Here is a 27,812-nt window from a genome sequence, read left to right as displayed (position 1 = left end):
GGACCTATTTTCTTCCCCTATGAACAGACATCTTCCTTAATTTTGTGCCAAGGCCCCTCATTCTCATGTGTGGAAGGTGGACTCCCTCTCATTCTCATGGAAGGGGAGGTTTCTCTATGCATTCCCCCCTTCACCTTAATTGACAAAGTCCCGTTGAAAATTCTACAAAACAAATCAAAAATCGTTTTAGTGACTCCCTTTTGGCCAAGACAGCACTGGTTCCCTCTTCTTCTGCAGTTAGCCAAGAGTCATCACTGCAAGTTACCTCACTAGCTAGACCTGCTCACTCAGGACAACGGATCATTGATTCATCCACATTTGCTAACTCTACAGCTGACCTTGTGGGTGATCAGTTTTTGATCCCTTTCAGGCACCTATTCACTAAAGACATGCTAAGAGTTTTGCAGGAGACCAGGAAATCCACTACTAGAAAATCTTACATTTCCAACTGGGGAAAATTTTCCATTTGGTGCCAAAAAAGGAAAGTGGGTCCCTTTGGTGCAGACATTCCCCTAGTGCTTTCCTGCCTGTGTGTGTTGCTCAACAGTGGCCTTTCTTACTCCTCAGTTAAAGTCCATTGTTCTGACTTATCTGCCTGCTTGTCTTTGACCCCTCCCATAGATTCCAGGCTAGAAGTTAAGCTTTTTCTAAAGGGTGTCCTACACTTAAAATCCCTCAGGAAACAAGTTCCTCCTCCTTGTAATGTCAATTATGTGCTGGAAAAGCTTACCCAGGCTCCTTTTGAGCCAGTGGTTTTGACTTCCCTAAAGCTTTGTACATGGAAAACAGTGCTTCTGGTAACCACTGCCAAAAGGGTTTCTGAAATTCAGGCATTAATGACTTCACCTCCCTTTCTGGTTTTCCATAAGGATGGGGTATCCTTGAGAACTAACCCTTCCTTCATGCTAAAAGTGGTGAATGAGTTGCCTCTTAATCAATCTTTCAATTGCCTAACTTCTTCCCTTCACCCCAGTCCTCTAGTGAGAAGATTTTGTACACCTTGGATATGCCTAGACAACTCAGATTTTACCTTGACAAAACAAAGTACATCAGGAAGTGTTACCCAACTGTTTGTATCATTTTATCCCAGGGTTTGGGCTTGCCTGTATCCAAACAAACTGTATCCACATGGATTTCTAAGACTATTGTGTTTTGCTATGAATTCCATGGAAAGTCCTTATCAGCATCTGTCAAGTTACATTCCACTAGGTCAGTTGCATTCTCAGGGGCCTTTTTCAAGGGTCTAGATGCCCATTCAGTCTTGGAAGCAGCCAGCTGGTCATCTGTTCACACCTTCACAAAACATTACAAATTGGGCTCTGTTTCCATATCCAGAGCAGAATTTGTTAGGGCAATTCTGCATGGATTCTCGGAAAATGCTTCCTCTTAGTTTCCTCTTCTCTAGCCTCCTCCCTAGGTTACCTTTTCAGCTCTTGTACTCTTTCCCATATGTAAAGAATACTCCATCATTGACTAGAAGGACATAGAATAGTTGTATAAACTTTTACCATAACTATAGATGTTCTTCTCTTCTATGTTGCTGTATTCTATTCCTCCTGCCTCCCCCCTACAGCTTGCCCTTTCCTAGGATGATCCAGTTAGGCTCCTCTGGCGTTTTCCTCATGGGACTTTCTTATTCTGAAGATGGTACACACGGACGTCCCTTTTATGGCTGACATTGTCTGTGCCTACATGCGATGTCCCATGTGCAAGCAGTGGCTCTAAGCTTTTGTATACAGACCGGATGTCGGGACGTTTGGGCGGAATACAACCCATATGTAAAGAATACTGCAATATAGAAGAGAAGGAGATCTATGGTTATGGTAAGATTTTACACAACTATTCTTTCCAATTGCTGAAAGATATTTTGTAGTTTGCTGGTTGATTGTAAGATATTGAATACAGGAGTGCAACATCATATCTAACTTTACTTTGAGTTACCTGTCTGTGAGATACTTGGCCAAGTGAGTGATGGATTAATAAGCTGAAGTTGTTTGATGATTTGGGGTATTACCCCAGTACATTGATCATTGTCAATTGCTGCTGTTCTGAATTTAATGAGACAAAACACTGCAATTTCAACACCTTCTCCGTGAAGGATCCATGCTATATCTTGAATAGTAGATTTTAACCTTTTAGGCAGTTTAATAGCTATATATTGTTAGCTGTTTTCAGTATTTTATCCATTGGACTAAGTATGCAGAACAGCTGGCAGTTAGAAATGATATCGTATTTGTGGAGAGCACAACATGGGCAGTCTTCCATTGGCTGGTTACAGGTTTAACTAACAGTGAACTATTAACAGCAATTGGACTGTATTCAGTCAGTTGCAGCTAGCTTTAAAAGGTGTGGTGGGAGATACTCAACTTCTGGACAGCCACAAGTTTTTCATACTTTACAGTACTTAAGTCAAGCTAGCTTCAGAATGGATCTTAAGAAAATGATTACAAGTCTGTCTGCTATTTATGTGTTTGAGTAAAACAGGGTATGGGGGTTATCGGGGAAAAGTCAGCAAAGTCATAAACCTTTAAGGAAGAGGTTTCTGTTTGCACGTTTGTATGTGCATCCTTGAGTGAAATAGTTACTTTTTCTAGAATAACTTTGGAAAAGACAATGTATTAGAGAGAGAGAGAGAGAGTGTGCATCTGCAACTCTAGATGCTTAAGTAGACAACTTGCACTTATTTAATAGCCTTCTTTGTTAGCTTTAGGATGGAAATGTTGACACACTGAATGTTGCAGCCAAGGATTTTCTCATTCTGACAGGAGAAACTTCAGCTCTGATGGAATTCAAGTTGAATACAACCGTAGCATTTTAGATGACACATCTTAAATCATCTTTTACCAAGTTTTGTTCTGTTATTTCCAGCCTGTTTAGGTTTGTCTTGTTTGCTCCATGCAGTGTGCTAAGTAAAATAAAAGATAATTCTGTATTATTCATACTGGGGTGTTGCCACATTGATCATTTTGTAAGCGAAGGTGCAGGTTTATTTTGGGTGTAGCTCAAATCAGGAGCCAAACCTCAACCATCTGCAGCCAGAGCTGTTTGATTTAAGATGCAGAGGGTGAGGTTGGTCCTAACCTAAAGAGGAAGTGTGAGTGAAAGTACAAGTTTATTTTTGTCAAATCCCTAATCAGTAGCTTTAAAACTGCTCTCAAAAGCATGATTACAAATTAGCTGTCAGACGCAAGATTAGAGTTAGTGTTATGTGAATGGTCATGGCTGGAGCTTTAGGTTATCGTGAATTCCGAATGCTGGGTTTGCTTTGGGGAGACCATGTAGTTAGAGAAGCAAACATGCATCATGGATATACCTAATCAACAGCCTAATCCCTAACAGTTGGTTATTGAGCAGATTTATTGTTAAGGTTATGGCTCAGGTTTAAGGTTAAACACAGGCACTGTTATTTCAAATAATAATGATATGCCCTGTTTGAGATACTGCTAAAGTAAATGCTTATCTAAAAGTGTAACTTTCTGATGTAGTTTTTTTCTGTGTACAGTTTTGTACTGTTCATCCCAAATACTCAAGATAAATTCAAAACTTTATTTAATTTCACCTTTTCCTTAATCTTAACTAACATTAGCTCATAAATAATAAAGGTACCTAGTAATACAATCAGTTATCTAGTGAAGAATGATAAAAAGCAGAAAAACACAGTTACAAGTGAAATAGAAATAAATGTTATGTAATTTAATCTTGAGTTAAAGAATTTAAAGAATGTAATAAGCATGCTGAATTAAAAAAAAGTGTGTATGTCTGTATTAACTTGTACCCCTCCATGTTATGGGACTGCTGTGTTTCAAGAAGATCCATGATCTGTTACGTTTGTCCTTATGCTGTGTGTAAACCCCTTGAATTTACGCCTACCCTTTCATGTCCTCTGTCAAGCATCTTTGAACCCCCAGTGACTTACATTATACCACTGGCTCATTCTGTCAAGTCGGTCTTTGTCTCCTTCCCACTTGCTGTACATAATGTTTTCTGCATATCTCCTCTTTAGCTCTACTGCTTTCATCTGTATAAACATTATTGTAGTCCCCATATCAAATCTCTGTCCTGTTTTGCATATTTTCCCTGTTTGTCTCTTCTTGCAAATCAGCCCTTGTATATCTTTCACCATTTTGGTATCTCTTTGTTGAATGATGTTCTGTAGTTCTATCTCACCTTCATTCTTACATATGGGTCAGAGCTGATCCTCTGCTCCAACTTGGCCTATTTACAAGCTGGAAGTCTTCTAGTTGGCTCGTGGCTAGGTAAGTATCCCATGGTGCACCAGTACAATCTCCAGATCTCATTTGCCGCATCAACGAGTTCGGTTGTACTTCTCTTTGGCTCTGGCTAAGTGTTGCATTTACTTAAACTTTTTTCTAAAAAAATTTTTGGGACTGTTTAGTTTACAGTAGAAAAACTGTTACTGTATTATCGTTAGTCAGTTAGCATAGTTGCTATTAGTATAGTTAGCTTTATACTTGCGCCATTTGGTGCAATCTTTGGCCTTTTGGCTATTTTGACTTAGTATTGGTATCCTGTGTGGTGGTTTTCGTGTCTTCATAGACTTAGTATTGGTAGGCACCTTTTGCGCTCTGTTAGACTGTGTGTTGTTAGTAGGCTAGTCTTGTTTTTGGCGGCTTCCCACTTGTTCATTGATTGCTGTTAACAGAACTAGGTTCTATTTTCCCTTGTTGATATTACTGTTCGAGTGTGTGAAATTCTTTACTTACTGTAACCTTTTTAGTTAGAAGACCTAGTTTCTTCATTTCCTTTTCTGCCCAGGCTAGGCCCATTTAAGTTAGAGGACCTAGTCTTCGTGGTGTCTTTCTCTTTCCTGCAGGGCTAGGCCCGTTTAAATTAGAGGACCTAGTCCTCCTCTTCTCTGTGTGTGTGTGTGTGCTCATCTCTGTGAGAATGTCTAAAGAGAGTAAGGATCATAAGCCATCTGGCTTTAAGAAATGTATTAAATGCTCACAGAAGATGTCCATAACAGATGGCCACGGTAACTGCGTTTACTGTTTGGGGGCCATCCATTTACAGAAGACCTGTTTATTTTGTCATGCTTTTAGTCCTAGGGTGTTGCACGAGAGGAAAAACAAGCTCATCCTAAAAGGTCTTCTTAAACCTTCCTTTGAGGAATATCTGTCTAATTATTCATCCTCTTTCAAATCTACAAAGGGAAAGTCTAAGTCCTCTAAGAGGCCCTCCCCGGCACCATCTGGTGTCTCGGAGCTACCTCTTAAAATCACCAAATCAGACAAGTCCACTGTCTCATCGGCTCCACAGACTTCGGTGCTGACTGAGAGCAGTATGGTGATTACAGGGTCAGTTCCAGGTATTCTGGAGCCAACCACTGAGACCATTTCATGGAGCCAGTCTAGGGATCCTGTACCAGCCTCACCTATATTAAAATCTCCGATACCTCAGATATCCTGCTCTCCTACTCTGTCATCAAGGTCTTCCAGGAGTTTATCGGAAGAAGATGTGGAGAGGGTAATGCTGAGACTGTTGAAGTCGTCTGCTTTGATCAAATTGCTGTTGGCTCCGACCCAGTCAGTTCCAGAGCCACTTGAGTCCGTTCGGCCCTCTGCGATCATTCCTCCTCCGAGCCATGCTGGTCTTTCGAAGCTGGAGAGTTTGGTACCACTGGTGGAACCTTCGATTCTGGCTCCCCTTGTGGCTGTTTCGGAGCCGAGTTCTGCTCTGACCCACTTGGTGCCATCTGTAGTTCCCCAGTCAGCCCCAACAGGGATGCTTGGAATGTATCTTCTTTGGTTCTGAGTCTTCCTCTCGGCACGTCGGCTAGGGTGAGTTCGGACCCTATGTCTATCTCGGAGCCAGTGGCTCTGAAGCCGATGGCATCCTCAGTCTCCTCGGAGCTGGGGAGGTCTTCGGAGCCAGAGAGGTTGGCATTCGAGATGATGAGGAGTGTGCTGTCCCGATCATCAGCTCCTACCAGAGGTCCCGACACTCTTCCCCCTAAAGCACCTACTTCTGTCTCAGCTCCTACTCCCTCTGTGGACAGCAGAGACCCTCAGCCTCAGGAGCCACCGGCTAATGGCCCCCACTCTTCCAAGACCTCCCCAGAATGTCCTTCTGAGGAGCCCCAGTGGAAAAAAACATGTAAGAGGAAGCATGTAGACTCCCAGGATGAGTCTCTGACCTCTGACACTGACCTTGAGGAGTCATAAGGTTCCCCCAAATCATCCTCTGATGATGTCTTCTTCGTAAACATCCTGGAAATCCTTAAGCAGAGGTGTGGCTGGCCCACTGTCACCCCTTCTGATGAGGAGTCGGTGTACCTGAAGGCTTTTGGGTCTCAACCTTCAGCCTCTTGGGTGTCCCCACCTTTCAACGAACTGATAGAGCTAGTTGGTCAAAAGGTGGGGGATACTCCTGATGCCATGGAGCCAGTCCTCAAGAGACCGGATAAGTTTCTTTCTGCCCCTCCAGAGGAAGTTTTTTTTGTCTAAAGGTGTTCCCGTAGATGCCATGGTGGTGGTGGCGGCCACTAAGATGGAGCTAGCTGAGACGACTTCTGTTCATCCGCCGAATAAGGAGTCTCGAACGATGGACAGATATGGGAAGCATATCTTTAGTTCAGCGGCATTTATCCTTAGATCACTGAACTACCTTACTCACTTCACGAAGCTTCAGAGAGATCTCCTTAAGTAGTTAGGAAATTCTCTACAAGATACATGTACTGAGAGAGTCCCTGACAAGGTTTCTGCCCAGTTGTCCACCTTGAACTCTGTCGTCAACTCTTCCATGCGGTTTATTTCGTATGCAGCCAATGGAGCGAGTAGAACAGCGGGTTCAGGAATTTCCCTAAGGAGTCATTCCTGGATGCATTTGTGCAACTTTGCGAAACCGTTAAAGTCTACCTTTACCAACACCCCCTTCAACGGTTCCTCATTGTTTGGACCCAAGGTAAAAGACACTCTCACCCAGTGCAAGCAAGAAGGAAAAACACACTCTGCTGTGGGAGTATGTTTTACTGTTCCCTCTAGACCATACCCTAAGGGTCAGAGGGGTGGTAAGATGTGATTCAAGAAGTCCCAGAGGTTTTTCCAGGGTGCATAGGGTGAATCCTCCTTCAGAGACAGAGGAGGAGGAGGAAATGGTAGACGGCCTAGAGGAAGGGGTGGTCCGCAAATCCAGGGATGTAACGATTCCTTTTGGGACCAGCCTTACCAGTGCTCCTGATGTGGGGCCCATATGTGCTTCTCTGGGGCCAGTCAGGGGTCGCATTTCTTTGCATCCAGAAGCCTGGCTGGGTATCACTGAAGACAAGTGGGTACAAAGAATTATTACCAAAGGTTATGCCATACCCTTTTCTCTTCCACCCTTAGTTCCCAAGAAGATCCTGGGTGTTCCACCCAGTCACAGGGATCAGGCAACTGTGGAGGTCAACAAGTTGCTGTCAAAAAGAGTCATCCAAACCATCCCAGCAGACCAAATAGGATCTGGAACTTCAGATTCATTTTAGTGCAAAAACGTACAGAGGACTTGGAGGCCCATTCTGGACCTCAGCAGATTGAAAGAATCAGTAAAGAAGGACAAGTTCCGGATGGTGATACTGCAGTCTATACTCCCATTGTTAGGGAAAGATAATTGGATGTGCTCAGTAGATCTGTAAGATGCCTACTACCCCATAAAAATGGACAGGCCGTCGAGGAGACATCTAGACTTCTGGCTGGGAGCCAGTCATTACCAGTTTCATGCTCTGCCCTTTGGTCTCACCACAGCCCCCAGCGTGTTCACCAAATGTATGGCAGTAGTGACAGCTCACCTGAGACATCGAGGATTCCAGGTGTTTCCATATCTGGACGACTAGCTCTTAACCAGCCCCACCAGGCATCTACTTCAGACCAGGGACGCTACTGTGCCCAGCTGGGAATTTCTATAAATTGGGAAAAATCTGCCTTATTGCCCTCTCAGTCTGTGATTTTTATAGGCGCAGAGATAGACACAGCAGACATGTTGGCTCATCTTCCTGCCAAAAGGGCACAGAATCTGGTTCTTCAAATTCGTCATCTTCCCACCTTATAAAAGGTCAAAGCAGAGACTTTTCTTCAGCTTCTAGGGACCATGACTTCCACCATATTACTAGTGACACTAGTCAGGCTACACCATCCCAGTGGTCCTTTCAGCACCTCCCATTATCTCATCACATTTTGCTGACAGAATCTTCAAGAAGGACCTCCTTTGGTGGACAGTATCCAATCAGTTAACCAACCAATTGATACTGTGACCACAGATGCCTCACATATAGGGTGGGGGGGCATTATCTTAGCAGGACTGTCCAAGGCACATGGCAAGATCACGAGGCTCACCTGCATATCAACATTCTAGAAATGAGGGCAGTGCTCCTGGCGTTGCAAGCACTCCACGACCTTCTGCCTCTGAGGACTATTGCAATACAATCAGACAACATGTCGGTAGTATGGTATATCAACAAACAGTGCTTAACCAGATCTTACCCACTCTGCCGAGAGGCCATGTGAGTTTGGAAATGGGAGATATCTTTCCAGCGTTTAATAGGTGGCAACGCACATTCCAGGGACAACCAGCGTGATAGCCAACAAGCTCAGCAGGGCAATCCTTATGCCTCACGAGTGGTCTCTGAAGCAGAAAACAGCGGAACAGATTTTCTGCAGATGGGGACAGCCTTGCTGCAACTTCTTTGCCAGTCCAATTAATGCCAAATGCAGCAGCTACTTCTCCCTCATCCCCCCTCCGGGGAAGTCACCAAGAGACGCACTTGTTCACGATTGGCCCCTGGGTCTCTTGTATGCTTTTCCTCCCTTTCCTCTCATTCCCAAGGTTATTCAGAAAGCAAAACGGCTGGGAAGCAAACTTATCCTCATTGCTCCATACTGGCCTCGTCAGGTTTGGTTCCCCTTCCTCAGGCCTCTTCTCCTGGACGATCCTTGGATCCTGGACCCAGCTCCAGACCTGTTGACTCGCATGTCAGGTTTGCTTCATTACTCCTTACCCACCCTCAATTTGACAGTGTGACTTCTCCAGTTCCATCCCTAGTCAGGCTTCATGACTTCTCACCCTCCATGACTCATATCCTTACGTCTTCTCATAAACCTTCCACTAGGAGACTATATTCCAGTAAATAGAGAAGATTCTCTGTCTGGGTGGAGAAAATGAATGTTGACCCTTACACCACCTCCATTCCAGTGGTTTTGAAATTCCTGTCTGAGCTTTTTCACCAGGGATCTACGGCTGCCAGTATCAGAGTTCAATTGGCAGCGATTTCAAATTTTGTCTAGGTTTTCAAGATTCTAATCTGATGTCACATAAGCTGTGAAAAACTTTCCTTAAAGGTGCCACTTTGTTAAGACCCCCCCTTTCAAGAACCTGTTGCCTCATGGGATTTAAATTTTGTGTTATTCAAATTAACTACTCCACCCTTTGAGCCTTATCATTCATCTTCTTTGAAATTCCTGTCTTGGAAGACTTTGTTTCTGGTGGCTATCACGTCGGCCAGACGAGTGTCAAAGTTGCAAGCATTGTCTGTAAAACCCCCTTATCTGATTTTTTCACAAGGACAGGGTGTCCCTTCGTACTAATCCCTCTTTTGTCCCCAGGGTCTGTTCTCATGCCACTTTGAATCAATCCATAGAGCTTCTGGTGTTTTTTCCAAATCATTCCAACGCAGCTGAATACAGGTTTCACCAGCTGGATGTCCGTAGACAATTGCGTTTTTATTTGCACCGGACTAAGGAAATAAGATCAATTATTCATTCCCTTCTCTGAATCCAGGCCAGGCTTACCAGTTTCCAAAGTAACACTCTCTAATTGGATTTCTAGCTGTATAGCTTATGTTTACAATTCTGAGGGTAGACCTTTACCCTTTTAAATCAAGGCTCATTCTACCAGATCTCAGTGTACTTCTGCAGCCTTTCAAGCCAGGTTATCACTTGATGATAATTGTGCAGCAGCTATGTGGGCTACCCCTCACACATTTATTACTCATTACAAATTGGATTTAACCTCCAGGGGTAGAGCATTATTTGGTTCCACAATACTCGAGAGTATTTTTCCTTGAGCTACCCAAGGATAAGGTGCTAGGGACACTGTCCCATATGTAAGAATGAAGGTGAGATAAGACTACAGAACATAAAGAAGTTATGTACTCACCATAATGTTCCATGTTTATAGTCCATCTCATCCTTCATTCTTACGAACCCGCCCTCCTACCCCCAGCCTGGAAGTACCTGGAGACAGAAAATTGTTATCCCTTTTTTTATGGAGGCCTTTTAGTATTGGCTTCTTTGGTATATTTTTTATAATCTCTCCCAGTTAGCAACAAACAAGATCTGGAGATTGTACTGGTGCACCATGGGATACCTACCTAGCCACGAGCCAGCTAGAAGATTTCCAGCTTGTAAATAGGCCGAGTCGGCTCCAATCCCATATGTAAGAATGAAGGGCGAGATGGACTACAAACATGGAACGTTATGGTGAGTACATAACTTCTTTTTTTTTCTTCCAGCCTAAGATCTCAAGCTGTTTAAGGCTCCCAGAACTGTAAGCAGTACTGACTATCCAGTGATGGCAAACCTTTTGGGCTCGGTTTGTCAAAAATTCTGAAAATGCCTATCATGACTCTGCTGGTGTGTCAACCCTCCCACCCCCGAACAAAAGAGAAGCAATTTTTTATATATTAATTTATTTAAAATTTACAGTCCAATCATGTGTACTGCTATGCTTTATAAAAGTAAAAGTAAAATCTGTGACTTACAAAGGGAAAACGATATGCAAACACTGATAATTGGGCTTAAAATAGTGCACAAAAAATTAACCTACTTTTAATAGTAATTTTGAATTGAACTAAAAAAATGTCAACACATTGTATTTGATTTGCTTAACACCAATTAATGATTTTTTTGTTGCTGAGTTTTAATAAATAAGTGCAGGGTCACATATTTCTTGTGTTTTTGTTCATTCAGTTTCTTTGGTAAGGTAGGTTCGCCATCGCTGGACTATACAGTCTTTCCAGTATTTTCTACAGTACGAGGATATCAGCAGTGCAAGTATCCATTCCATATACTGAGCACCCAGCATCCTATTGCCTTTTTCCACTTCTATTTCATATGCTATATTACTACCAAGTTAGGGAATGATTATTATCCAAAAATCCTTTTTTTTTCTTCATTGATATTAACAGCTACAGCACTTCTACCATCTTTTTTAATTGTCATCAATCTGATAAAATTTTATCCAGAGAAAAACATTTCTGGAAAAAAAGTAAGCTGTAGCTGAGGAAGCTCCTCCTATTAAAGGATAGGGAGGTCAACTTTTTGAAACCGCTATTCTGAATTAGACCATACCACCTTTGGGGGAGTTTGTCTCTTTCACTTACCTGTGGTAAAAATGCTGCTTATTGAAACATTTAATTTGTGTTGGAAAAGGTGGCCTTACCATATCATTTACTATATTGTGATCTGATGCAATCAGGACTGAATGCCAGCTTTTTGATAGCATCAGAGTGAACATGTTGATTGCAAAAGTGCAAGCATGTTGAATGTTAATGGGCAAGATGGTGACAGCACTTTGCCCTTTCTCTGTCCTCTTTGTGATGGGTCATAAACTTCAGATGTAGCATACACTTGACTGTGAGCAAACAGCTCAAGCAGAATCAGGAATTTGCTCTTTCTCACCCAACCTGTTTAAATTATTTCAGAGAGAGCTGCAATTCAAAAACGAATTGTCAGACTACTGAGTATTTACTTACCCCTTCCAGTATCCTGATGGAATATCTTGGTTCACATCACCAGTTGTCACTTCTCTGTAGACAATTTTGTCATATGCTGATATCCCCTCTAATACAACAGTGAACACATATATCACAACTTCCCAAAGTACCTCTGAGCATCTTTTTGTAGTCTGCTATCAGTATGTCATGAGAAACGTATATCCTGGTAGCATCTCCATGCATCAGTAATAGACAAATGGTAGGGCTTTTAGTTTGCGCTTGCAAAGACCAGATCCTTTGATCCAGCAGTACAAAACATCTTTGGAAATTGCAGTCCTATGTCATGCATAACCAAGCCACATAGGTTTACTTTAGCGTGTTAAGTATTGGTGGACCCTGTTGAATTTTGAAAAAGAAATACACTGATATGTCAGTCACAAGAATGGAAGAATTTTTTTCCTTCCAACAATCATTATTTCTGCTTCATTCATAGAAGCAACCCTTTCAGTTTGCCATAATTTCTGGATATCATATCCTTATCTCGGTCAAACAGTGCATTATCATGCACTCTGCACCACTGTGATATCCATCTGCCTAATCTTCACCTTCAGAAGCAGGGATCATCATTCTGACAACCTTGCTCTCTGTACAAATGGCTTTAGTAGTAGTATGGAGTGGTGTTCAATAGGCAGGACTGCATCAGAACATTCCAGTCCCACCTAGCCTAAACTGCCTCCTTTTGTACCTCTTATTTCCTGTCAATGGAGACACAGTGATGTAGCTTGATGGCAGTAATGAGAATGCATGCTGCAGTCTTTCTGGCATGCTGGTGATGTGATGAAGATGAAGAAATGCCATCGGGTGTAAATTTTTTGAGCTGTCATCATGTGTCTTTTTTTTTTTTAATGCTGATTTGCAGACCACGTTAGCCATGTCATGGGTGGGGGATGGGGTGGGTTGAGCTTATAGTGTTTTTTTCTTATATGTAAGAGAATGGCAGAAAAGAGGCTAGGCAAAATATGAAAGTGTATCTGGGGATAACTGTTTATTGCAAAAAACACTGTTACCAAAGGTGGCATACGGTCATTTTGCCAATAATGATGCAATTTAGAGGAGTAATAAGACATTTGTCTTGCAGAAAATACTTTTGCCAGGCAGGAAAGAGTATCTAGGATCATATAATATGTTCTTCCATGGATTTTGCACACTATGTGAAGTGCAGGGAGTTAAGACAAGAATCTTTTTGAATTGGGCTAGTCACTATTTGGGATGGGTGGTGGGAAGTGGTTGTTATTGCTTGGTATCACATCTGGACAGAGGAAGGATGACAAGCAGACATGGTGGTGGAATGAGGAAGTACAGGAGAGTGTACAGAGAAAGAGGTTGGCAAAGAAGAAGTGTGATTGTCAGAGAGAGATGAAAAAAGTAGACAGGAGTATAAGGAGATGAGGTGCATGGCAAAGAGAGAGGTGGCAAAGGCTAAGGATAAGGCATATGAAGAGTTGTATGAAAGGTTGGACACTAAGGAGGGACCGAGCTAGGAAAGATGTGCAGCAGGTAAAGGTGATAAAGGATAATGAGGGAAACATACTCACAAACGAGGAGAGTGTGTTGAGGAGATGGAAAAAGTACTTTGAGGGGTTGATGAATGAAGAGAATGAGAGGGAGAGAAGGTTGGATGATGTAGGGATAGTAAATCATGAAGTACAATGGAATAGTAAGGAGGAAGTAAGGATAGCCATGAAGAGAATGAAGAATGGAAAGGCTGTTGGCCCAGATGACTTACCTGTGGAAGCATGGAGGTGTTTAGATGAAATGGCAGTGGAGCTTTTAACCAGATTATTTAAGGAAATCTTGGAAAGTGAGAGGATGCCTGGGGAATGGAGGAAAAAGCATTTTGGTACCGATTTTTAAGAATAAGGGTGATGTGCAGAGCTGTAGTAACTGCAGAGGGATAAAATTGATCAGCCACAGCATGACGTTATGGGAAAGAGTAGTGGAAGCAAGGTTAAGAAGGGACGTGATGATTAGTGATCAGCAGTATGGTTTCCTGCCAGGAAAGAGCACTACAGATGCGATCTTTGCTATGAGAGTGTTGATGGAGAAGTACAGAGAATGTCGGAAGGAGTTGCATTGTGTTTTTCTAGACTTAGAGAAAGCATATGACAGGGTGCCTAGAGAGGAGTTGTGGTATTGTATGAGGAAGTCAGGAGTGTCAGAAAAGTATATAAGAGTGGTACAGGATATGTACGAGGGTAATGTGACAGCAGTGAGGTCTGCGGTGGGAGTGACAGATGCGTTTAAGTTGGAGGTGGGGTTACATCAAGAATGAGCTCTGAGCCCTTTCTTATTTGCAATGGTGATGGACAGGTTGACAGACGAGATCAGACAGGAGTCCCCGTGGACTTTGATGTTTGCAGTTGACATTGTGATCTGTAGTGAGAGTAGGGAACAGGTGGAGGAGACCCTGGAGAGATGGAGATATGCTCTAGAGAGAAGAGGAATGAAGGTTAGCAGGACTAAGACAAAATATATATGTGTGAATGAGAGTGAGGATAGAGGAATGGTGATGATGCAAGGAGTAGAGGTGGCGAAGGTGGATGAGTTTAAATTCTTGGGGTCAATAGTTCAGAGTAACGGTGAGTGTGGAAGAGAGGTGAAGAAGAGAGTACAGGCAGGATGGAGTTGGTGGAGAAGAGTGTCAGGAGTGATTTGTGACAGACTAGTACCTGTAAGAGTGAAAGGGAAGGTCTACAAGAGGATAGTGAGACCAGCTATGTTATATGGGTTGGAGACAGTGGCATTGACAAAAAGGCAGGAGTTTGAGCTGGATGTGGCAGAATTAAAGATGTTAAGATTTGCACTGGGTGTGACGAGGGTGGACAGGATTAGGAATAAGTATATTAGAGGGTCAGCCCAGGTTGGAAGGTTTGGAGACAAAGCCAAAGAGGCACGATTACATTGGTTTGGACATGTGCTGAAGAGGGATGCTGAGTATATTGGGAAAAAGATGCTAAGGATGAAGCTACCAGGTAACAGGAAAAGAGGAAGGCCTAAGATAAGGTTTATGGATGTGGTGAGAGAGGACATGCAGGTGGTTGGTGTGACAGTGCAAGATGCAGAGGACAGGAAGAAATGGAAACAGATGATCTGCTGTGGCGACCCTTAACGGGAACAGCCGAAAGATGATGATGGTGGGAAGTGGTTGTTATTGGTAGCAAGGAGACCATCTTAAAGTAGGTTTGTTTCTGACTTGATGCATACCTCATAACTGTCCATATTTTCTCAGAATGTCCAGATTTTTTCTCTCATATTTCTGGTCTGTTCCACATAAAATTTATAGTATTCTATCAAATCACCAAGGGTTGAAGTTCCTAAATAATGACATACATTTGAGTTACAGACTTCATATCTTTCAGAAAATGCATGATAATACAAATCCTGTTGTTGCACCAACTTTCTAAGTTTGTAAGAGTAGCATTTAAAAATTTGTCCTTATTTTTGGCCTTTGTCCTCCCAATAGTTTGGTTTTGTCCAAATTTTTGGTGCTAAGAGGATGAGTAGTATGACTGAATAGAGTTTAAACCTTCTCATTTGTACTGGTTCTAAAGTAGAATGTCTTGGGTTGTATTCAGATGTGCATTGTCTGTGTGTAAATTATTCTCTTCAAACAGATACTTTTCATTTGATATGTTTTATTGTGTTACAATAAATTTCTTTTAAAAAAAGATACAGTGAGTCAGTATTTACATACCTTTTTCTACTTGTGCAGACTGGCTCATAAAGTGCATAGCCATCCCTCAGTATTACTTTTTCAGACTGTAAAGTCACTACCCTCTGGGAGTTGAGTGTTGTGCAACAAATGTTTAATCTTCCCCCTTTCCTGCTAGCAGTCCTTATTGTATAATCACTTTTCTCATCCTCACAGGTAAGTACTCTGCCCCTGCAGTGGTTATCTTGCCTAGATGGTGGTGTTCCGCCATGGCATATTCCCTGCTGAGCAAGTGGGCATAAAGACCACTGCACTGACTTGATTATCTCTATACTACTTTATGAAATAATTAGAAGCACCATATTAAATTAAGGTCAACCAGATAGTAGATGGTCTGCACCTTTCAGTGATATGTAGGATAGCTGTTCATGTAAGCGGAGTAGATTTATCACTCAGTGTTCTACCTCTGTTCATCAAATACATGGCCATAGACACATTGTGACAAGTGGATAAAATGTGAGAGTCATGATCATAATTGTGGCTTGAAGATCACATTTCGCAGATTGAAATAGATTGCTGGTATTGAGAGCTGCCCATAGAGAATAATATATTATTTTATGATGTAAACATTCATGGCTTTCATTTCATGGCAAGAAGTTTCTTTTTCCTGTAGTGCAGACAGTTGTGTGGAGCTAAACTATTGCTTTCTATCTCTAAGCATGTGTGCATGTTTATTAAAGCTCAGTGTTGATACTGTTCTTTGTTTCATGTTTTTCAGTCAGAGGTGGCATGGATTCCAAACAAGCATTACTCAGGGATTTATGGACTGATGAAACTTACGTTGACCAAAGCGCTGCCCTCTGACCTTTCCAAGGTCATTGTTCTGGACACCGACATTACCTTTGCCACTGATATTGCTGAACTCTGGGCTGTCTTCCAGAAGTTTTCAGGTAATGGACATCAGTTTTTAGTGACAGAAGTTGACCTTTTTTCTGTTTGAAAACAGTTAAACTGTGGACCTTTTTTTAAAACTGTTCTTAGGAAACAGCAGTATGTGTTTGCATTGTGAAACCATATATTTGATTAGTAAAATATTCTTACTAAAAGACAATGGATTTTTGTTAACCTGCAATGCCACCAGTTGGTTCTAAATTAGCAGTGATACATCATCTGGGAATGCGGAATTCCACTTTGTTTTTCAGTTAAAAATCTGGTTTCTATTTTTGAATACCTTGTGCTTATTCTACTTTACAGTGCCTCATTTACTCATTCATTTGTGCTATTTACCCCATTTATCCATTTCAAGGTCACAGGGGAGTAAACCCCATCCTGGAACTCACTGTACAGAAAGCAGAGAAATCAATCCAAAGGACATGAAAACCCTGCACACACACCTTATTACAGGAGAATTACCAGTTTGGAAAACAAACACCAAAGGTACCAGATAATTCACTAAGTAATCCAAGGCGCCCAGGAAACATAGTCAGCCACTGATAAACCAAATTCAAAACTTTATTCAGCCAAAAAAATAAAACTTAAACGCTCTCTATGAACAGTACGTTTTCATTACAACCTTCATCAGATGTGGACTACTTCTGTCAAGGACCCTTATATACCATTCATTTACATCTAAATTACCATTTAGAGACCAGGTAGATTTAAACCAATTCTAGGGTTGGATGTGGAAGAAGTATGTTCTATCCAGGCTACAGATGAGGAAAATTATGAAAAAGCACTAGTTTTAGAATACAATGCAAGTGCTAACATGGCAAGAAAAATTATAGAGTTGGAATTGGAAAAGTTTATTGGTTTTACAGACTTGGATAGAATACATAAAAATAAGTTAAAGATTATTTATAAGAATTCACATAACTTAAAGAACGTGATGGAAAACGGTTTTGAAAAAGAAAAATGAATAGGAAGACGGTAGGCACACACAAATGTGGACATTGCACACAATGCAGTTATATAGTGAATAAAGAAAAGCTGTTTAGAGAGTAGAAATATCTGGTTGAATGGAAAAGAATATTACAACTGTGACTCAAGTGGCTTTGTATATCCAGCAGTATGTCAAGTATGTTAGTCATTTTATGTTCGAAATACTGAACGAAAATTAAAGAGCAGGATCTATGAACACTGCTATGATATACAAACAAAAAGGGAGACTAATGCATTGTTTAAGCATCAACAGGAATGTAAAAAAACTCACTATTTTTTGTGTTAGAAAGTATGAAGAAAAATATACGAGGGGGATTATGGGAAGAAAGAATCAAATACAAGGAACTTTAGTGGCAGGTCAATTTGCAAGCAAACATTCCACCAGGGTTAAACGAAAATATTTCTACAGTTCCCTTATTAAAAATAAAATCCGCTAAACTATAAACAATGTTTAGGGTTATTGTATATTGTTTTATCACATTAATGCATTTTATTTTTATTTTTTTAAATTGTCACATTTTTTAAAAAATGTTGTTACATTTTATGTCTCCAAACCATTTTAAGCATGTTATATGGAATATTTTAACAAAAGTTTTTATACATTTCTTAGTTGTGAAGGTATTTATATGCTCTGTGTTCAAATGGTTGATATAACAAGTAAAGCCACTAGAGGGAGATCAAATGCAAGACTAAAGCATTATTTCATATGCATTTTTATAGTTAATAGAAATATATTTATTTCAATTATCTCTTAAACCAGTTTCATTAGTTTTGATAAAAAAATTGTATGATATTTTATTTAGATCATATTTATTTATATAGCAAATGTATAGCACTTTTATAATGTCTTTTTAGTATGTCTTTTTAAATATTTGATTGTTTATTTAACTTAATTGGTAATTCAGATGTAAATGAATGGTATGTAAGGGTCCTTGACAGAAGTAGTCCACATCTGATGAAGGTTGTAATGAAAACATAGTGTTTATAGAGAGCGTTTGTTTTATTTTATTTTTTTTGGCTGAATAAAGTTGTGAATTTGGTTTATCAGTGGCTGACTACATTTCCTGGGTGCCTAGAATTACCAGTTTACATATATGGTATGTCTTTGAGATCTGGGGAAGAAACTGGTGCACCTAACAAAAATTCATGCAGATGCCACATGAATGACACCTTAGCTGAGAAGCAGGTGCTGTGAAGCAGAATCAGTAACCACCACACCACTGAGGTACCTGAATTACTGTTTTTTTTTTGTTTGTTTGTTTTTCTTTGCAGTATTTGAAGTGTATTTTAGTAATGGAATATCTTATTCTGTGTCTAATGAAAAAATAGCATGTACAGATGTAGAGACTTCACTGCTATGGGGTTTTCTGGCATCCTCTCTTCTTGACTTGTGTGTGGGTTTTACTTACTTTTACTGCATCATTCCCCATTTCTTTCACATCACCCTCATCTCATACCATCTGGTTGTCTTGTTTATAATCATCACATAGAGCTGTGTATGTGAGATGTTAAAAGAAGACTGTAGGTCTGAATCTTCCAAGTACATTATGAGGCCATACAGTCATCAGCTGCTCATTTAGGATATAAAAATGCAGCTAGATGAAATGGCATTATGTTATTAGAACAAGTGGTCTTCTGTAGAAGATGTGCCTTCTTACAAGTATCTTGGAATTTACTTGGACCCTCAAGTGATGTGAGGAAGTTATAGGAAATGAGATATTAGATTGTTTTTGCCTTGTACAGTAGCTGGGCATGAGTAAGGGAGATATGGGTTAGAGAAATTACATCATATTAACCAAGAGTTATTTCAAGCGGCCCTGTGCAATGCTGAATTACCATCCTGAAAGCTCTGTTTTGCCATAGCTTTTTGAAACTCTATAGCTGTCATACTCATGACACTTGGACCTTTAAGGTTGTACACCATGCCATCCCAGTTTCACGTTCTGAAGGCATACCTTGTTACTCCTGCACTTTGGATTTCACATTTATTTTGATTCTTAGGAAGGCTTCTATTTTTGTTATTTAAAAAACCTATAGCTTAAATATGTGTGCTTGCAGTTGCCTGATTAACAGCCAAGGCCCACACTGCAGCTACCTTTACTGTCTTGGAAAGGAGCAGGATTCATACACTTATAGCTAATGCCAAAACGGCCAGTCTGTGCAGCTGGAAAAAAAAAGCTTAAAAATGTACCTTAGTGCTAGCAGTTTGGTTGTGATGAAGGGTAAACAATTCCAGGTCAGACTCCCAGAAGAGAGAAGTGTTAAGGGATCAGGAGGCCATACAGTGGCCTAAGCTTGAGTTCATTGCAAAATTTTCCTCTTCATTGGCATCTAGTTCTTTGTAGATAACAAGTTCTACCTTGACTAGTGGGGAGATCGATCACAACCACCTGGTAAATGACAGTAAAAATGTTGGATGAGTTGCTCCTCTCTCTGAAAACTTTTTTTTTTTTTGGATTGCCACAGTTCTAACAGTAAATATCTTGCACCCAGGCACACTTTTATGTGGATTCTGAAGTTGATCCTTAGCCTTGGGACTCTATTCCCTTCACCTCTGCTTAGGTCACAAACTGGAAAGTTAAAGCATGTTCCTGTAGGCCTACTGTATTTGGTCTGCATTGACCAGTCCATATATGACAGGACATAACTGAGCAGGTGGGGGCTAAACTATTGGAGAGTGTAATTTCAATGTACAATGGTGGATTTAAGTATACCTTGGGCTGTTTGTGGTATTCATTCCATGTGACCATACCTCAACACTTTTTTTTAAGTAGAGACCATGCATAAATGCACATGTTCTTTTAGTATTTAGATTCCCCTTTCCTGATTTAAGACCATTCAAAATGCTGTCATTCTAATCTAGTGTTCATCCAAGTGTCTGTCTGTAATAGAAAAGTGACCATAATAATGTATTACAACTTGACAAATACAAACTAGTCCTGTAAAACCAGACTAACGTGTGGTTATCATCTACAGAAAGCCCCATACTCTGCAATGATAGTCCCATTTTTAACTGTGTGTACCATAAATATTTGATTATGGTAAAAATAATGTATACAGTAATGCATTTTAAATTTATTTCACACGAACACATAGCCAAAGTATGCCAGCTTATTTCATGTAACTGTGCACTAGTCCTGCAAAGCCAGGTTGTTTAAACTGATCAAATGACAAAAAGGTAAATTACTTTCATCTACAAGCAACTTCCACACCCACCGAGCAATTATAGTAACTTTGCTGTATAGACCTCATCTGATTGCGGTAAATAATAATCTATCAATCTCTTAGAGCAAGAATCAAGACAAAGCCAAAAATAATGTTGGGCAAAGGCCTGGAATCTGGGACAGATTAGATATTGCTGTTATTCACTAGAATATGCTAGAATAAAAGTTTTTGCATTACACATGAATTTTCTGAAGACCATGAAGTCTGAAACTCCATTGTTTAGTAACTGCAGTCTTCTTCAGTTTGCCACAAAACCACTAATTTTATGAAGGACAAACTGAAACTATCTGGCAAAACCAGGAGTATTCAACAAGCTCGGGGACAGTTGAGACGTATGTAATTTTAACTTTGTTTCGCATAAACAGTAGACAGCCCTCAAGTATTCCAACTTATTTCACACAGATCCACATTAGTTCTGTGGATGGTTAACAGAGTAATCGACAAGATGGTAGGTTACTTTCCACAAAGAGAGCCCACCCCAGCAAGCAGTTATAGCCACTTTGTTGTTTACACTTTATCGGACTGTGATAAAAAAAAAGTACAGAGCAACAATGTTGGACAATGCCAAAAAATAATAACGGACAAAGGCCCAAAATCATGGACAAAATATTATTCTTATATACTTAGAAATACAATTTTTTATATTGGCATGAGGTTTCTGAAGGAACAGAACTTTGAAACTGAAATGTTTGTCATTATTTAGTGACTGCAGTTCTCAGTGATTTGCCCGAAAACTGCAAACTGATGAAGAACATCAAAATGAGGCAAAATCATGGATATCCTGCAAAATCAGGGACAGTTTCAACTTGTTTTGCACAAATTCCACTCAAAGCTTATTTCATACAAATGCTCACTTCTGTAAATTTGGACTGTAGCTGAACAAATGAAAGAAGAGTAAGTTGCACTCATCCACATCTAGTTTCCCTGTTCTGCCCATTTGGTGATGCCATTTCTCAAGGATTTTCTGGAATAGATTGCCCATACATGTCAAGCAGAGTGCCTCTTTGGACCTCTTCAAGAGGAACCTTGACGATTGGATGGGAGAAAGGAAATTCACCCCAGGGATCACGTCAGTTGCCCTGCTAGACAGGGGTCCAGGAAAGTAAATAATGTGGGAAGAAATAGCCAGGGAATTGTTATGGCTAGGCTTGTATAGGCCCTAGGGCTGATAGCCAAGTACCAGCCTATGAACCTATTTGCCATAAAACCACAAATTTTACAAGGGACAGACTAGAAACAGCAGGTCCAAGGATTTATACTTTGCCTGGGACATAAATAGAACATGCTGGCAAGACCAGTATGTCTCTCAAAGGATCCCTACTTGATGAAATAGGCTCCCCATCCATGTGAAAGCAGAATTCATCCCTGACCCTATTCAAACCTAACCTTGACTATTGGATGGGAAATTGTAAATTCACCCCCCCCCCCCAGTCTGGCCACCATGTCTGTAATGGATAGTAAGTAAAATACTGCCTAACATACCCCCACCACAAAAGCCCTTGGCTACCTCCAAACTAATATATACCCCTCCTAATAGACACCCAAAGTGCACAAGGATACAAATGGATTGGGTTGCATGGATAATCTTATAAAGGCTCTGGTGGTTGTTAGCCTACTATATACTTGTGAATGAGTTCCAGCCATTTAAAAAGGGCATCATCTGCCATGTAGATTATGAGCAGTGTCCCACCCCAATTTTCCCTTCCTTAATCAGCCCAACAAAAGTCAACAACAACAGGTGGCCTTTTCATATGTGGGGGATGCAGCCTAAGTATGCAGTCAGTTTTGCTTTGTCGTAGCCCCTTGGTTTGTATCACAAGAAGCAGGTTTCTCAGGGACACTGCATTACTACTAACCATAAGACAAAAATATTTGTAGCAAGCTGCTGTATAAATTTATCCAGTCATGTTCTCACTAGGGACAAATGTGTTATCACAACAAGCCACATCTTATAATTAAATGATAGGTCCTTATCCATCATTGGCTACACTTAGGGGCTAGTTTAGACTTGCTGGCTACAGCTAATTCACCAGCAGTTTCTCCCAAACTGTTTTCAGAGCTGTTGCTAAGGTAGGCCTTTCATGTCACTGATTTTTTTTTCTTGGATAAGCTCCAGGAAAAGAGAAAGTCCATCTTACCCTGAATATTTAACAAGAGTTTTGTTTCTATGTGAACACTACATGGGTTCCAAAAGACAAATCAACTGTGTGGGTCCTTTGCTACCATTAGGGAGAGCTAGGAAGTTGCCATGATTACTGTCCAAGTGGATTACCAACTACATTATATTTTATCATCACTTGGCTGTTCAGCCATTGGCCAGTACATTCAAAGGTCACTATGCTTGGGGTAAGGCATAGCTACCAAAGCTTGCTTTAAAATTCTGCCCATTGTGGACATCTCTGTGATAGCCACTTGGTCTTCTTTGTATACCTTTTCAAAGCACTACTGTTTGGATCTCTACTGTAGAAAGCAGACTTTCTTGAAATGTTTGAGCTTTAGGATTTGGCTTTTTTTTAATTTTGTTTCTCTCAATTTCTGACCTGTCTGGCTTCTGGCTTCCTTGGGAAATGTTGTTATTCTTCCTAGCTGTTACTACTGCAGTCGGATCCTCAGAGTAAGGTATGGCAGTTGTGTGATTTCTCACCATATCAGTTGATCTTTGAGATGATCTTCTGAAGTTGCTATTTATTATGCTTCCTCCATTGCATCTGTGGTTATAGATTTATAATGTTACACTCATGCTTATTTCCTTTATCTTTCTGTGGCATATCAAGTAAAACTGGGGAATATGGGTCCTGATGTGCCTTCCTTGACCCTGCATGGTGAGCCAGTATTGGGGCACTTACATCCTAAGTGTACCTACTGGGCATCTGTAAAGAACTTGGTTGAGAACAGTGCTCTCAAGCAGGAGATCCAAGTTGTCATCTGCAAAGGGCTGTCTAGTAGTTCTGCAAATAAGTTGAGTAATTCAGTATCTAACTATCAAAAAGAAAGAGAGAGAGAGAGAGCAGCCTTGTGGTCATTAAACTGATTTTTTCCCCCTGAGGTATGGTAGGCACTGGGCAAGGAGGTCCTTATTGCTTGGCATGAACAGGGACTCCTCATCTTGTGATAGTATGCTGTAAACTCTGGCTGTGGTTCTATTACTTGGTTTAAATAACTCTGAAGCTTGCTTTACCTGTCATTAACTCAAAACACCATTGCATTATCTTGGAAAGAGATGGCTTGATGCTAACTAGTGAGATTCCAGTCTTCAAGGTACTATATGTGGAATGGTGTGCTCCATCAACAGTACACTGGTAATTGGGTACATGTCCATATAACTTTCACTACTGGAGAAAGGCACTGTCTCAGTTACCTACCCTAAATCCAGCGTGAAGATTCAAGAAATGCCCTCCACTGTTCCTAATCGGTTCAGGTGGTACCACTATACCATAAATGTTGAAGGTGCAACTTGTATCCAAACCTTCAGCCAAAGCCTAAATACATCTCCAGTACTGATGGTTAAATGTGTGTGTGTGTGTGTGTGTGTGTGTGTGTGTGTGTGTGTGTGTGTGTGTGTGTGTGTGTGTGTGAGAGAGAGATGTCATTGCATGCTTAATGGCATAACATAATCTCCACAAAATATGTTTGATGTACCTCTCCTCTTCATTTATTTCTTTATCAAGTTTACTCCCTCACCTGCTAGCATCTGTTTTGACTGTGAGCAGGTCATGGATTAAAATTGCTTAAATATCACTTCACTTACCTGCTTAACAAGTCAACAGGTTTCACAAAACAGGGCAAATACAACCAGAGTTACTTAACATAATCATATATATGATGGGAAAGTTACAAACTCCAGGACTTCTGAGATGCTTGTAATTTGAGCAACTATATGCAGATGACTTTATTAATTTCCGTTTTTTTAATTGGTTCTGAAGGCACTGTTTGGGCATGGATGGCTTACACTTAAAAACAAGTTGTTTTAGGATAGCAGCATTTAGTGTTTTCCTTGTATCCATTTCAGATAAACAAGCTATTGGACTGGTAGAAAATCAGAGTGACTGGTACTTGGGAAATTTGTGGAAGAACCATAAACCATGGCCATCTCTTGGACGTGGATTTAACACAGGTAAAGCTGCTGAGGATACTGTGGCAGATTTCTATAGCTTGATTCAGGCTAATAGGTTGATGCAGTGTTTGAGAAATGTTTTCTGTTGCACAACACTGGACACCAGTTGTGTATACTACTTTGACTATTTCTGTATGACCCTAGTAACTGCAAGGGGATACCTTTTCATGCCTAACCTGTGTGTGTGTGTGTGTGTGTGTGTGTGTGTATATATATATATATATATATATATATATATATATATATATATATATATATATAGAGAGAGAGATCCCTATCATTTGACTGAAACTCATTTGACTGAGACCATAAGACTGAAATTTCAAATAATTTCAAAAGTCTGAAAAGTCACTTGACTGAAACCCATAAGACTGAAACCCATAATACTCAATTTCAACATACTAAGTTTTAAACTGGACCATATAAACCAGACTAGGTGGGGGGCTATGCCCCGCACACCCTCGCAATGTGGTGTGCTGTGCCCCCCACACCTCCCAACTATATATGCTAACTCCAGGATTGCACTACAGTGGGGAAAAGGGCATAGTAGTGGCAGCATGTAGACTACTGTAAGGTAAGTGAAAGATATATGACCTTTTCCCCACTGTAGTGTAATCCTGCAGTTAGTATATTTAGCTAGGGGTTGTGTGGGGGCATAGTTTTATATGGTCCAGTTTAAAATTTAGTATGTTGAAATTCAGCATTATGGGTTTTCAGTCAAGTGACTTTTCAGTCTTTTTGAAATTTCAGACTTATGGTTTCAGTCAAATGCGTTTCAGTCAAATAAGATTTCTATCATACGCCAGGAATCCATATATATATATATATATATATATATATATATATATATATGTATATATGTATATATGTATATATATATATATATATATACACACACACACACACACACACACACACACACTTGTACAGCATCTGGACAGTGCCGTGTCATAGGATCATAGGAGGTTACTAGGCTAATGGCCCTCAGGCCTTTCCAGGCCTAGCCAAGAGTTTATCCCCAAAAAGAAACCTCAGTCAGCACCTGCCGCCCTCGTCAGTGGGGGACACAGGTGGAACCCCTGGGACAAATTTCCACAAGAGGGTCAGTGAAGTGCTCTGTTTGACGTGTATGGGAAGTCTAATCCAGAGATGGGGCAGCCTCTGGGAGACAAACCTTTGTCCAGCATCGTGATCATGAATATCAAGAATCTGACTTCTGCTCTAGTTCTCAAAAAATATTTTGAAGTGGAATTACAGTCCATTGAACACATGGTAGGAAAAGCCCTCTCTATACTTAATACAGAGCCTTGCCCCTTCACCCCTTAACATAATCATCTGTATGTTTGCACCCCAGAGAAATGGGAATTTCCCCTGCTGTAGGCACTTTTTGAAGAGAGTGCTTTTGTACTCAGAAACAATCATGCTTGTTTCTATTACCCTCAGTGTATACTACCCCTTTAAACACATCTGTAGCTGTCATTTGATTTTTTTAACTCATGTACATTGGGGTGATATTTGCCTGATTTTCTTTTCCATAAACATATTCATAAATTTTTCATATCATTGCACATTTGCTAACAGTTCACATCTCTGAATGCTCTTGACTCATAGTCTACTGGTGTACATTTTGTAAGATCATAACCCAGTGGCATTCTGGCTATAGTCCAACACCGCTAGCTTAGTTGCATCATAGTTTTTTTAACATTAGTGAATGTGTAACTAGTTTCCTGAGCATTTCAAAACTAATTTCTTGTTATTCTTAGACTACATCTCACTGTGACAGCTTTCATGCAAGTATCATTATCACAGACGTATTATGCACATACTTTGAAAGGTACTGCATCATTCCAGGAACCTCAATAATGAATGGCTGATTGTCTTCTTGCTTTGACCTTTTCATATTTTATCTGTGTCAGATTCTAGAATATGACCAATGTATTTCAGATTTGTCTCTCTTTATTTTATGTTTGCTCACATTAACTGGAAAATGTACTGTATTAATCAATGTAACTTCACACATATAACCCAGCAGTTACATGTGTAGCACCTTCTAAGTGTGTGTCTGTCCTTTAGTGCAGAGGACCAAAGTTCAGAGAAACATGTTAATGATCTGCTTCCTGTGTTCATGGTACAGGCTTTGATTACTTCTTTTGCCTACTGTATAACTCTGAACAAGTCATTTAACCAGAAAGTGCTCCCAAGTTGCCCCTGAAAACGGGCAGTTTATCCAGTGGGTTTACTCGGTCAAAAATAGGTAAAATAAAAAAATGTGAACAGTGTAGTGTTGACTCCAAGTCCTGAATAAGATGCCCTGTTATTTAACAGTGAACCATCTTAGAAACATAAGCCATCGTGATGCACACAATGTCCATCTCTGGGAAGACATAGTATCATCTAGTAGCCGTATCAGGAATATAAATTATAGTGACACAACAGTGACCCCAACTCTGGCATCCAAAATCTAATGGGGGTTACAGAAATTTGACCTCTGAGATGCAAGCTGAAATGTCATGTGTCGCTCATTTCATCTCAATAACCTAAAGATGAGTGACATAGTTAACCTGTGTATAAAATTTGAGGACACTATCACAACATTTATGCCAGATATAGAGTGAGGATATTATGCCTATAGACGACAGAGTAGGTGTTGAAGAAGTAATGCATAGAGTCATTCAAGTGGGCATGTAATACACAGAAAAGGATAAAGAGGTAAAGTAGGGATGAAGAGAAGTATTAAATGCACTCAAATAGCTTCACTAGGCAGGCTTATTGTCTCCTTCAAACATCAGAGAAATGCAGTGTAAATGTTGATAGTTTAGAGTGGCCACAAATAGCGACACTCATTGAGGCAATCTGTAGCAACAGACCATTTTGAAGACATTCACTGCTGCCCCCAAAGAATTAAATGAGTGACCCTGAGTGAGGTGGGGGCATGCCCCCCCACACATTGTATACTGAGGGAAAAAGGGACCCCCTTAGTTAATATAACAACTTCAGAGATCACACAGACTCTGGAAAATTTGCAAACTTCAGAAAAATGATCCCCTCTCTGGAGACACTCACTAAAAATGTGATGTGACAGTGATTCACAGCTGTTTGGCAATGGTAGCATGAGA

General features: G+C 40.5%; 2 protein-coding genes across 3 annotated transcripts in view; one reads left to right on the top strand and one right to left on the bottom strand.

The window, feature by feature from the left end:
• The window catches only part of NAF1 (nuclear assembly factor 1 ribonucleoprotein), a 1,472,570-nt gene that overhangs the window by 1,087,098 nt on the left and 357,660 nt on the right, over window positions 1-27,812 (bottom strand). The window lies entirely within an intron of this gene.
• Window positions 1-27,812, top strand: part of LOC122794083 (LARGE xylosyl- and glucuronyltransferase 2-like) — a gene marked incomplete at its 3' end in the record, with an annotated part of 516,130 nt that overhangs the window by 394,537 nt on the left and 93,781 nt on the right. The window contains 2 exon segments of the mRNA XM_044062221.1: window positions 16,198-16,369; window positions 24,592-24,696. Coding sequence (XP_043918156.1) covers window positions 16,198-16,369; window positions 24,592-24,696 — 277 coding nt within the window.

Source organism: Protopterus annectens, chromosome 2.part1 (genome assembly GCF_019279795.1).
Source record: "Protopterus annectens isolate FY-2018-M chromosome 2.part1, PAN1.0, whole genome shotgun sequence".
NCBI lineage: Eukaryota > Metazoa > Chordata > Ceratodontiformes > Protopteridae > Protopterus > Protopterus annectens.
The sequence above is the reverse complement of the archived record's forward strand: the minus strand, read 5'-3'. Positions and strand labels throughout refer to the sequence as shown.